General features: G+C 41.5%; 1 protein-coding gene across 7 annotated transcripts in view; it reads left to right on the forward strand.

Annotated features, from left to right (window-relative positions):
- The first annotated feature begins 774 nt into the window (after positions 1–774).
- Positions 775–12,582, forward strand: part of HECTD2 (HECT domain E3 ubiquitin protein ligase 2) — a 66,618-nt gene continuing 54,810 nt past the window's right edge. For 2 of the 7 annotated variants that reach the window (XR_012056711.1, XM_072931109.1), the window contains exons 1-4: positions 775–1,732; positions 5,861–5,990; positions 10,551–10,689; positions 12,081–12,183. Coding sequence is in view for 5 of the 7 variants with exons in the window: in XM_072931109.1 (XP_072787210.1) it covers positions 1,499–1,732; positions 5,861–5,990; positions 10,551–10,689; positions 12,081–12,183 (606 nt within the window). In the remaining 2 variants the exon portion in view is untranslated. Of the gene's footprint in view, positions 1,733–5,860; positions 5,991–10,550; positions 10,690–12,058; positions 12,184–12,582 lie in introns of those variants that run through there. The other 5 variants (XR_005980786.2, XM_032749150.3, XM_030276071.4 and 2 more) reach the window with 4 other exon arrangements.

Here is a 12,582-nt window from a genome sequence, read left to right on the forward strand (position 1 = left end):
CTCAGCAGGGCTCCTGCAGCTTCATATACCAAGCCAAGCTGCGGGTCAGTACCAAGCCAGTATGTGTGACATTCGGTCTAGATTTTGTCTTGCAACCAGTTCAACACAGCGCCTCTTCTGAAGATGGTATTTCTTCACACACTCAAGCAAAGCTCAGCACAGCCAGGGAGACGCACTGAGGCTCTGGCTGCGGGTACTGCCCGAGACCTGCCCAAAGGAGGGCCAGGACCTACCACTGCACAGCCTTGGCACCGCTCTGGCTCTGCCATCAGAGACCGGGCCAGGCTCACACATTCGTTACACGTTCCTTCCTCATGATACGGTGCAGTCCTTCGCAATAAGGCTTTAACTCCACCTATATGGTATAGTGGGCACGGTGTTATTTGGTCGAAGGTTGGACTCGATCATCTCGAAGGGGCTTTTCTACTTTAATGATTCGACAATTTCTGTATTTTCTCGTCGGAGCGTGACCCGAAGCGGCGAGGAACGTGCCGTGGGGCGACAGCGAGGTGTGAGAGGCGCCCCTGCCGGCGCGGCCCCGGCGCGGTGTGAGAGCTCTGCCGGCGCGGCCCCGGCGCGGTATGAGCGCTCCGCAGCAACGACCCCGGAGCGGTGTGAGAGCTCTGAGGGCACGGCCCCGGCGCGGCGTGAGAGCTCTGAGAGCACGGCCCCGGCGCGGCGTGAGAGCTCCGCGGGCACGACCCCGGAGCGCTGCGAGAGCTCCGCGGGCACGGGGCCGGAGCGGTGTGAGAGCTCTGAGGGCACGGTCCCGGCGCGGTGTGGGAGGTGCCCCTGCCGGCACGGCCTGTGCCAGGCGAGAAGCACCCGGCACCACCCGGCGTTTCGGAGGCGCGGCCGTGCCTAGCGGTATCCACCCCGAGGGCCCTTAACCCAGCTGTATATATTTATACATATTTTATATATAATATTTTATATATATTATATATTTATGTTTATATTTGTTTATTACTCGTCTATTTCCTCGTCGCCACTCCCGGGTCCCGTCAGTGCCCCACACCCGTCCCTGGCCAGGGCGGCTGCGCCGGGCCGGCCGCAGCTCCGCGCCGGTTGCTGCGCCGCGGAGTTTCCGCCGCCGTGTCCCCGCTCCCCCCGCGCCGCGCCCCGGCCGCCGGGCGCGTTTCCACGAGCCGCCCACGAGCAGCATGGCGGCGGCGGCCCCCGCCGCTGCCCGCGGGCTGTAGGCGGCGCGGCGGCCGAGGGCGCTCCCGGGCAGCGGCTCCGGCGGCGCCTCCGCCGCGCCGCGTCCCGCGCTCCCCCTGCCCGCCGGGGCCGCGGCGGGGGCGGCCGGGCTGCGCCGCGCTGCGCTCCGCCCCGCCGTGCGGGGGTGTCTGGGCGCCCGGGAGCAGCGCGGCTGCTGCAGTGCCGCGGCGGCCGAGCGGAGCGGCGGAGCTGAGGGTGCCCGCGGGGGCTCCGCGGAGGCAGGAGGAGAGGAGGGCGCGGGTGCCGACGGCGCTGAGAGGCTGCCGGCAGCGGGACCATGTCGCTGCAGAGCCCGCCGGCCGCCGCCGAGCTGCCCCCCGGCCCCGGCGAGGGGCATCCGCCTGGAGCGGAGCTGAGCCAGGGCAGCGCCGCGGCCCCGTCAGCCCAGGAGGGCGGCGAGGAGGAGGAAGAAGAGGAAGAAGGGGAGAAGGAAAAAGAAAAGGAAAAAGAAAAGGAAAAGGAGGGAGAGAAATTGCCGCCCATCCCGTCGGCGTCCGCCGCGGCTGTCGGGGTAAGTCCCGTCTGCTGCCCGCGGGCCCGCCTGTGCCACTCCGCGCTCGCTTGGTGTGTTTGCCGCTTTTTTTGGGAGGAGAAAGGGAAGGGGGGAATCATCGTCTTCATTTTCTTTCATGTTCCTTTCCGCTGAGAGGCTTTCATTCAAGTTTCTTAAAAATAACAAGTGCATCTGTAAGCAATGACATAATGAAGCTATAAATTCTCCATCCACTTATAGTTAACATTTTACGACGGTCTGCTCTGTCGGGTTAGTCATGACTGAGGGTTTGCAGCATTGTGAATGTTCATTAAGGGTTCTCGGGGGTGGAGGGTTTCAGCTCTAATACACTTCATGGCAAGAGAGGTAGCTGGGAAATAGTTCTGTATTTTTGACTTTTTGTTTAAAAATATTTTCCTTGTTTTTGTTTTGAAGCAAAGATCATAGAACATTTTGATTAAATGATGAATGAATTAATGCAGAGAAAAAAATGGGAAAAGGGTATTTGCCGGAATAAATTTCTTTCAGAAACCTTTTTTTCAGGTTTTTTAATTATACCAAAGTTGCGCTTTTCTTTCTGCTGGCCATACATTACAGAACATAAAATTTTCCTGACATGAGTTGGGTATCTTACATAACTTAACAATAGAACTTGTGTAAGTTACTTCAGTCCAACAACGGAATAAAAATGTTACTGATCCTGTAGCAATGCACTTAGGAGATTTTAGTTCAGCGGTTCTGATAGGCATCGGACTTATTAGAAGTTACCATTTAAATTATCATTTATTTAAATTCATAATTTGAATTTAAAAGATTGCCCATATAATATTTATGCCTGTCAGGAAATAATTGTGATGTTAAACTAAGCAATTGTATGCAAACTCCTTGGAGCAATTCTGCCAATTTTGTGTTTTGCCAAAATGTTCCAATCTTCTGAAAGACTTTCAGCTTTGTCAGAATGTGCAAGAATGTGTTTATACTTGTGATTCAAATATCAGTTTGGTGGGAGAAGTCTGTAATGGATGAGTGTTCAGGAGTTTTTTTTTTACCTTTGAATACCTCCACCTTACACTTTGAATGGTAAAAGCCAGTCCCTTGGAATAAAGATACAAGTGCTGGCCTAAAATGTGTCAGGCTTAGCTCAGTGAATGAAAAATGTGTGCCCCTGGATGGCCATGTAGAATTCCAGCTACCTTAAAGCATCAGGAGAATTCTTTGTAGCTGAACATCCGTCATGTACCTCTGAAGTGTCACCCACAGGCAGGAGCTCTGTAAGTGGACCTGCCACGGAGGAGCTCAGACCTGGCTGGGTGCGGTTGTGTGTCATTTACCTTATGTGGGGTTCAAGGGGGTGGAGATAGAGAGGGAGTTTTGTGGAGAAATGTCATAAACTATCCCCAAAGAGGTGATAGTTTGGGTGTCAGCATTCAGATTCTGGAAGGAAATTTGTGGAAAGCTAAGTAATTTCCTCCCTAATAAATAGGAACAGTTAGAGACTTCTGTAAAAAAAGAACAGTCCAAAGTTACACCTTTCAAGCTACAAGTGGAAGGGAAAATCCTGCTTCTAGTGCAACCTGTTGCACTGTCAGATGCCTTTTGGAAATCTGAGTGTCCTCCATATCTTCTTGCACAGGGAAGAAAATCTTTTTGTCCTCGCTAGTCTTTGCTTGCCATATACATAAGGGTCTTGAGTAAGCAGTGTTTGGGCTAACACAGGATTTTCCAGAAGCTCTTTTAGATGATCTCTTGTCCCTTCCAAGAAAGCAGTCTGTATGTGCTCGTTGCAAACATTTTGACATGTTTTCACCATTTCATTTAACTTCAATAATGAAAGATACAGTTTTATAAGTATAATGCTAGTAGCTCTCCAGTCCTATGGAGGGCTTGGTACTTTGGAAGACTTCCACTAAGAAGCCAGCAGAGCTGTGGGTTATTAATATGATCTTAAAACAGGACTTAAGATTACTTTGATCCTCTTACTCCCTCAAAGCATATTCATTCCTTTTGGTGGGTGGGAGGGTGATGGTGGATGTTCAGCTTCCTGGTGGCAGTGTGCTTGTAGAGTCATAGGTTCTAAAAGCTCAGTGACCTCCTACAAATTTTTAAAATATGACATGGTGCTGTGCACTTGCCCTAGATTGCTCCCTCAGGGGTTGTCAGAATTTCTCATTAATGAGAATGAAGTTTCCCTCCAGGGCCTCCCAATAAAGTCTTTGTTCATATGTTTGTCTAATATTGTTGGAACTGTACTTGAAACAGGATGATGGAGTTAAAGAGGGGATGCTGTTTTTGTTCTTTATGATCACTGCTGAGGGAGGTGGCAGTAAGGAGAAAGTTTTTAAGAAACTGTTCACCTGTAGTATTTCAGTGACATGGCCGGAGTAAAACCTAGAACGCTAAGTCAGTCAAAAAGGCTGTCACAATAATTTATTTAACAAATACTCCTTTTTTCAATTATCTCTGCAATCTATTCCCTATTAATTGTAATTAGACTAATCTGTGCTTCATGGCTTTTCTGCCTGGAGCACACATTTTGTGACAGAGCCGATTAACCTCAGATCTGGAGTTTTTAAAAGTTCTTTTTCAGTCACTAATGTTTGTACAGGGTCTGTTTTTCTCCAGTCATGTGCTAGATGACTTTTAAGAATCATCTTAATGATATTTCAAAGGTTATAAACTAAAAAGAAATGTTAATCTGAAAATTACACTGGTAATTGCATTTTATTTTGGAATGTTTCTTGCGTATATGGAATTTGGAACTAGAAATTGAAATTTGGTAAAAATACCAATTTTATAAATAGAAATTTGATTTTTTAAAGCAAGAAGTCCTGATGATTGTTCAAATTTACAGCTTAGTGAGTTATGAGCCATGAAAAAATAGCTGTATAGCCACAGTTGTTTAAAATTTCTGGCAGTGTACCAGCTTGTATACACTGTGGTGTGGTAGGTTTATGGGCTGTGTTATTACTCTTCTGGTGTTTTTTCAGGATGTTGTGGTGAAAGTGAAGTGCTTTTCTTAGAACTCTGCATGTCTTAGTTTAAATGTATTTCTGTTAAGGAAAAAGGGAAATGTACTGATTCAAAAATTTTGACAGGATATTACATGGGAACGTATATTCTCATTTGCAGAATTAAAGTTTTGATTTGTATGGAAACATTTTTCTAACTGAGAGCACAAATGCCAGGTATGAGGAAAATGAGTCTTTAGGTTACTGTGAGGTTGAAAATCATGATGTGCAGGAAGTGTGTGTATATTTTTTTGAGTTGATTTACCTGATATCAATTGATGACTTAGAATTGAGACGAAAATTAAAATATTCATAATGAGACTTCTGTCATCTTGGATAAGCCTCTTAACCTCACCTATGCTTTGCAGATTCTGTAGTAAATAACTATATCTAATAGCACCCAGTGCTGATTAGCCAACGGACTAATTGGCACAATCCTTTGGAAGTCTGATGCGTGATTTCACTTCTGTTCGCTGATAGAGCACATTAGTGATCAACACTTCCTAGCAGAGACTTGTGCAGGCTCCTTGGTGACAGCATGAACAGGTGCTCAAGCAGGGAGTCTTTTACCACTTTGTTAACCAAGTTTTGTTGTTCAGTCTTTCTTCAGTGGCAGCACATGCTGACCATTTTGAATCATTAGGGAGTTTTACCCAGGTAGTCAGTATTGAACTGTTTTTACAGGTTAAAATTTCTGGCCACATTTCCAGTCTTGGAAAATTTGTCTAAACTACTTGAATATGTTAGGGCTATTTGGAAAAAGCAATGTGTGACACTTTCTTCTGTTTAAACTGAGCTGGATGCAGTGAGAATTATAAAAGTAGACACTAGGATACAGAAAGTTAGAATGTTATTGACAGCATCCTAATTGTATTGTGTTTTCCTCACAGAAATCAAAGGATATCCTCATATCCCACAAATTAATACTTGAGTTTTTTTATGTAATTGAAAGGAATTGTATGGTACCTCTCCTGAACCAATTTGAAACAAACTTGCAGAATCATTATTTATGTTTTATTCAGTTATTACCAGTCTGATTTAAAAGGTATTTAAGACTTCTGTGTAATAACCTCACTAGGAAGATTACTCTAGCGGTAATGTATTAGCCCTTTAGAGCATACTGTCGTCTTAATTACAGGGGTTGGAGGAAGGAGCCAAAAATCAGTTTTCCACTTTCAGCAATTTCATCACAACTATCAACCAAAAGAAAGAAGGCATCGGAAACAGAAATTCACCTACGCAACTTGTTATACCCAACATCAAAAACGGTAAGAGAAAAAAAGACCTGTGTTACTTAGTTACCAAGTTTAGAAGGTGCTCAATTTTCTGCCAGTATTTCTATTGTGGTAGTGCCAGAAAATCTGAAAATCTAGATTTCATTAAATTATGCTGTGTTGTACATTGTACAGGCAGTGAAATATACAATAGCCCATGCTCAGTAGAGGTTGTGTCATACAGACAAGTTTGATAAGAAAAAACAAATAGACCTGGAGAATGGAATAACTGTCTGAAATTTTAAAGAAAGATACTGATTGGGCAGTCTGAAAGTTTAAAGAAAGGTACTGATTTGGCAGTCTATCTGCAAATATTCTTTGTCTAGCTGAAATCATTCAATGGAATGATCAGTGTCTCTAGAAATTGTCAGAACTTTGGAGAAAATGATTTTATTGCTATCTGAAGGATGGTAGGAATGAGGCAAGTGTAAGGTTTTTAAGGGAGGCAGTTGCTGAGAGATGGTGTTTTGCAGTGAAGATGAAGGCCGGTGATGGCAAAAAGTGAAAGGCACAGGCAGCAGTTAGTAAGTTCTGAATAGCTTTATAAGTGAGAAGGAAGGTGGTTGTGCTGTGGCGAGGTAACAATACTTGATGGAAAGATAGAAAGTGTAGCTCTGTATTCAGTATGGTAGGCTAGAATCATGAAGCCTAGATAAGAAGATGTTGTGGTTAGACCTGTAATTTTTATTAGGCTTTTGGGCAAGGAATTCAGTAATTTGTGACTTTTATTTATGAAATACTCTAGAAACATTTGTCAGGTTTGTATTGATCTTGTCTCTGAAGAAGTCCCCTTCAGGCTTGTTGTGCTGTGGTTCACTAAGTCTTGGTAGCACTCAGTGGATTTGAGGCAAGAAAGAGACTTGACTGAGAGATCTCAGTAGTGTGACTTCGAAACAAAGTATTGTCAGTTTCAAAGTTGTGGAGAAAAAGGTGGTTTATAACTTGCAGCATTAGATTCTTGCTAAAACAATCTTTTATTAGTCCTGTTAGCTATACTGCAAAACTAAAAGTCAGTGCAAGACTCTTTTTTTTTAAACAGTTTTTGTTACGGGGTAAAGAGGTGCTTTCTACTTCGAAAACAAAGGCAATCACTGAAACACAAAAGGTTTGAATTATACTTTAGACAGGGTTTTTTTTTTGCTTAGTTCAAATTGCTTTGTACTACACAAAGGAAACCACAGTGGCTGGAGATGGCCAGTAAAGAGTTCTCTGACTGTGCCAAAACATACCAAAAGTCTGCTTCTCCCCTGACCCCCCATCCTTTTTTTTTTTTGTACCTCGCAAGATTAATAAACCCTAAACACCACTCTCTTGAAGTGCCCTCAATTTTACTGCAAATGGTGTTCTCCCAGTTGTAATTACTGCCTCACAAGTACTTAGTTGTTAATTTTCACCACGCTATTCTATGGCAATATTTATTATAGTCGGGGATCTATTCTTGAGCTAGAGCTCAGTGTGTAAAATTCAGCAGATGCTGTGGTAGTTTCAGGATCAGAGTAACCTGCCTGTGTAAAACCAGAGTATTTTTATTATCAGTCGAAGGTGAATTCAATATGTTTTGAGGCAGTATGTGTATTATGTGGAAAAATTAACAATTTGAACAAATTTATAAAGTGAAAATTATGCTTTTGCTAATCTGGCATTTAGCAATAATGCCTGGTTGGTGTTTGGGTCTTTTTGCACTTTATCTATACATGTGCTATCTCTGAACACGTGTAGCTGTATATATATATAGGTGTATATACTGGTAATACTTCAGGGTCAGCTTCAAAGAACATTAATTTCATTGAAAACAAAAGAGTGGAAAACCTAATGCTGGTAAATATAGCATGAAAAGTAGGGAGATATTTATGTGCTACATAGGTGCCACATGTGATAAGTCTTCTAATGTAACAGTCATCTGTATGGTATGAAATTTATATACTAAATAGATTTTTCTAGTTCTTTTCTAATGTTACAATTGCAGTAAGTTTTGTCTGCTTCATCTCCTTTGAAAATCTTCATTGGCCAGCAGCTGTGCTGGTCACAATGAAAAGAATTGCAGCATTCATTTACTCTGAACTGCCCTGGATTACTCAATTCTGCTTTGTAGCAATGAGATTTTCTTCACCAAAGTTTTTGATATTTCCTTAAGCATTCATGCATTGCTGAATCCTTTTACTTGATGTAACTGGGCAAGAAGCCAGAAATTACTGTTTTATCTTGTCTTGTATTATTGTGTTATTGCTGTTTATCAACTCAATAAAATTTCCCATTTCTACTCAATGAAGCTCAAGTGAAGGATCTTAATTAGTATTCTTTACTGGCAGAAGAGCAAATAAATCTATGTACAAATAAACTTGAATGATGACAAAACATACTGAAGCTGACCATATGTGTTAAAGATACTATTAAAAATCAATTTTAGTATATGTAAATTAAACTGCATTTCAAAGAAAATTGCATTGCTGACAGGGTGCAAGTTACCAGCTTATCACCTGCAGCCTCAATTTACTGAATTGAGGAGCAGTGTCTGCCAGCAGATGTCTCTTCTACAGACGTAGAAAGAATATTTTCCTCATTTCAGGAAAATGTTCAGCTGCTTATAACTCAATGTTTGATCCATTTAAAATTGAGAAGATACAATGAGAGTTAAATCAAAAAGCTGGTTATTCGCGGAGTATAAAAATAAGACAAATTCTTAGATTCTTTAAAACCAGTCCATTCTGCTTTCAGAGAATGGTGTTCAATAGCAGAACATATGCATGGTTGGACTGCTTGGCACCTTGGCTTGGATTAACTTTTTATCTGTATGTCTGCTTTGGTTTTTCCAATTGCTACTCTTATCTTAAAATAGTTAAAATTCCATCTGCAAGAATGGACAAGGTTCCATATAAGTAATTGATACCATCCTCAGGAGATTGAGGGCAGCTCTGAGCTGTTATCTCATGAACGGTGGCTGAGTTAAGTCACACGGACAATGACTCTCTCATGAGTGTGAGGGGAAAAAAGTCTGCTTTTGGATTCATGGGACATTTTTAGCATCTGTTTCCCTGCTGTGATAAATGGAGTAGGCAGCAGTGTAGTGATGCTGCTTTGATGTTTCATTAATTAAAAAAAAGCAAACCTTCAAAAGAGCTTAGAGGGGTCTTATACAATTCATAGAGGATTTTCATTAAATATGTATGACTTTTGAGGACACTTTTATTTTACATAGTGTATTTTTCCCCAAACATGTCACAATTCATGTAAATGCCTTTAAAAATGAGCAGCATAAATCAGACTGTAAGAGTGTTTGAGGATGTTTGTGAAGACACTGTCAAAATGAGTGTTGGAAATGCAATGGAAATATTTTTTCATGTTTTGGGTGGGCTTGTCTTGGCTGACTGCCAGACACCCACCAAGCTGCTCTGTGGCTTCTCCTCCTCAACAGGACATGGGGAGAAAATAAGATGAAAAAACTCATGGATTGAGATAAAGATGGGGAGTACACTTTCCAATTATTGTCATAGGCAGAACAAACTTGAGGATATTAATTTATTGCCAGTTAAACTAATCAGAAGCACAATTCAAAACACTTTCCCCTTCCATGCTTACCACACCTTCCCTTGTTCTCAACTTCTCTCCAAATCTGCCAGCAGCCTAATCAGGCATGTGCTCTCCACTGGCTGCAGGGAATCTCTGCTCCAGACCCTGGCTCACCTCCTCCTTCCTTCTCCTTCTTTTCCACTGATGTGGGTGTCTGTAGGGTAGTTTCTTTCTTCCTTTTTTTTTTTTTTTTCTCTTTCTTTTTTTTTTTTTTTTTTTTTTTTTAATCCCTCCTCTCTCTCAGCTGCTGTGCAGGTTTTTTTATGCTTACCTAAATATAGTGTCACAGGGGTGCTACCAGTGTCGCTGGTGGGCACAGCTTTGGCCTGTGGTGGGTGTGTTTTGGGGCTGTGTCGGACACAGAGGCAGCCTCATCTCTGCTCTCACTGTAGCTGTTGCCAAGTCTTGCCATGCTAATCTGATCAAACATTCTCAGATCAAACAGAAAGGAAGGAGTAGAATAGAAAGACCTTGGCAAAGCACTGTCAATTGTACTAGATTAGGTAGCCAAATGTATTGAAAAGAAGTGTTCAAAGATGCTTCTGTTTCACCACTAATTCTCTGTAAGACAAAAAATTTGCCTTTCCCATTTAGTTTTTTCCAGAGATTCTTTATGGAAACTGTAGATGATCCACTGTCATCTCTAGCTAAAATTCTTTATCACAGTGTAGAAAAATGGACTGAAGTCTTGTCCTTATATGAGAGTTGGACTTTGGTATGGTCATGAGTGAGATTTCTCTTGGCTGTAAGGAGCACCAGTTTTGCAGCTGATATAATGAAAATTTACAATCTATATTGGATATACAGTAATGGGCAACGCTGCTATTTTTATTCGTTAGCCAAATTTTCCATCATGTCTGCATGATGGAAAGAAAAATAGTTTTTAAAAGAGTTAGAATCAAACATTTTGGAATTTCCTTTTTTTCCTAGTACCAATTTATTTGTGTTAGATTAATTGTATTTTCTCTTCTTTATCTTTCTTTTAAGGGAAGGACCTACCACCTCTTTGCCTCGATGTGCGGCAAAAGCAGCGCATGTCTGTGGATGCGTTACCCCAAGAACCGAAAGCACCGATTCCTCCTGAACATTCCCTTCCAATTCGAACCAAAACTATGAAAGATTTTCAGTAAGTTATACTGGTGTTCCTAGAAATGTGCTTTCTTCCTTTCTTTGGCATTCTTTTCATTTTGACCTAATTCATAAGTTTGATTTTGTTAATCTCAAATCAGGAAACAGTTTCAGTATGACTGGCAAGGAGTTAGTCTGGTTATGATGGTAGGATTGATAACTCTGTTACTGTGAAAACTATCAAAATATTTTTTCTAGGTTGTAATATTGTTCCACACAGAAAATGGCAAAACATATACTTTAGAATTAGAAGTGCACTGAGCACTGAGTTTTGGAAAAGAGTATGTATGGCTTATTGTAGGTTGGCAGTCTTAAGTGTTTTGGTTATATTGGCAATTATTTCTTTCTCCTATGTTTGAAATTTTGTGCTTCCAGGAAGGAAAAAGAAAGCTTTTTGATTATTCAGTGTGTATTTGGTGGGACAGAAAAAAAAGATATAAAGGAAAATTTGCAGAGGTGATCCTTTCCTGGTATTCAGATGATCCAAAGAACTGAATAATTTTCCATATTCATATTTTTTTATATATTGACTATTACCTCTGGACAGCCTCTGGCACTGTTTGTAAAAAACTTCTTCCTTATATCTGATCTAAATCAACCCTCCTGCAGGTTAAAGCCATTAGCCCTTGTCCTGTCCATTTGAATCCCCAGCTGAATCCCCAACTCTCCATTTCCCCTCTGCCACGGTTGCCATCCTCCAGGTAGGGCTAGGTCCTTCTCAGTTGGCAGCTGCTCCCTGTGCTGAGCTGGGTTTGGATTTCCCCATGCTGAAGATGTCTTGCACAGCCTGCAGCAAAGCAGGAGGAAGCAGCTTCCAGAGGAAGGCCTTGCACGTGTCCAGGTAGATGATATCATTCTTCCATCATCAGCCAGCACCAAATCTGTCAGGCACAATTTGCCCTTAGTGAAGCCACGTTGACTGTCACCAGTGATCACCTTGTCTAAGAATAACTACCTAAGACTGACCAGCTGTGCCTAAGATTAAGTTCTATTTGAAAAATTTTAAAAGAAAATTTTGAAGACAATCTAGTGAATTTGAGTCGTTTAGGAGCCATCATACTTACTCTGAGAAACTTTACCATGTAAGTGTAGCTGCAGCTTAATTCTGTTCTGCTAATTATTTGTCTTAACACACTGAACTGTGACATTGTGAATTAACATTTTGAATAAAAGACATAGCTCAGGTGTATCAAACACAAACGATGCTTTTGTTCTCTTATAATACCATGATCTTTAAATGGCAAGGAAGAGGTTAGAAAGATATGGATATTATACTCCTCTGTCTTCTAAGTGTGCTTAGTGAGAGAAGCTTGAAGTTATAGTGCATTTTAAAGTCTAAGTGGCTGGCAAGATCAAACCATTACCAGTATTTGAATATATTTTCTCTAGGGATGATATGGAAAAGTCGAAGGCATCGGGAGATTGGAAAGCTGTACATAATTTTTATTCTACAACTTTTGATTCTTTCTTGGAGATAAATGCTGCATTTAAGGTAGAAAATAATTCCTAATACTATTTAGTAATTACAGTGCTTTGTATCTTCAAAATGTATCAAAAAATATCTGTTAAAGGCTTTCAGCCAGATATTCATGGCCACTCAGATAATTTTGTAATGATCTCACCTGCCTTTTGTGGACAATCTGTTATTGCATTGATTTATTGATTAAGCAGTTAAGCAATTTTATTTCAAGTTTGTGGAGCTTTAAAATTACAGTATGTAGTTTGTTTGTGTGACACTGTGACTGTGTAGGTACTTTCTACACAAATTACAGTTTTAAAACATTGGCTGTGTTAATGCAGAGGCCCAGGCAAATTTGGAAACAGAGATTCCCTATCCCTAAAAAAAAGGTGTGGTATGAGCTGTTCATGTGTTATGATGGCATACTTGGTT

Source organism: Taeniopygia guttata, chromosome 6 (genome assembly GCF_048771995.1).
Source record: "Taeniopygia guttata chromosome 6, bTaeGut7.mat, whole genome shotgun sequence".
In the NCBI taxonomy this organism is placed as follows: Eukaryota; Metazoa; Chordata; class Aves; order Passeriformes; family Estrildidae; genus Taeniopygia; species Taeniopygia guttata.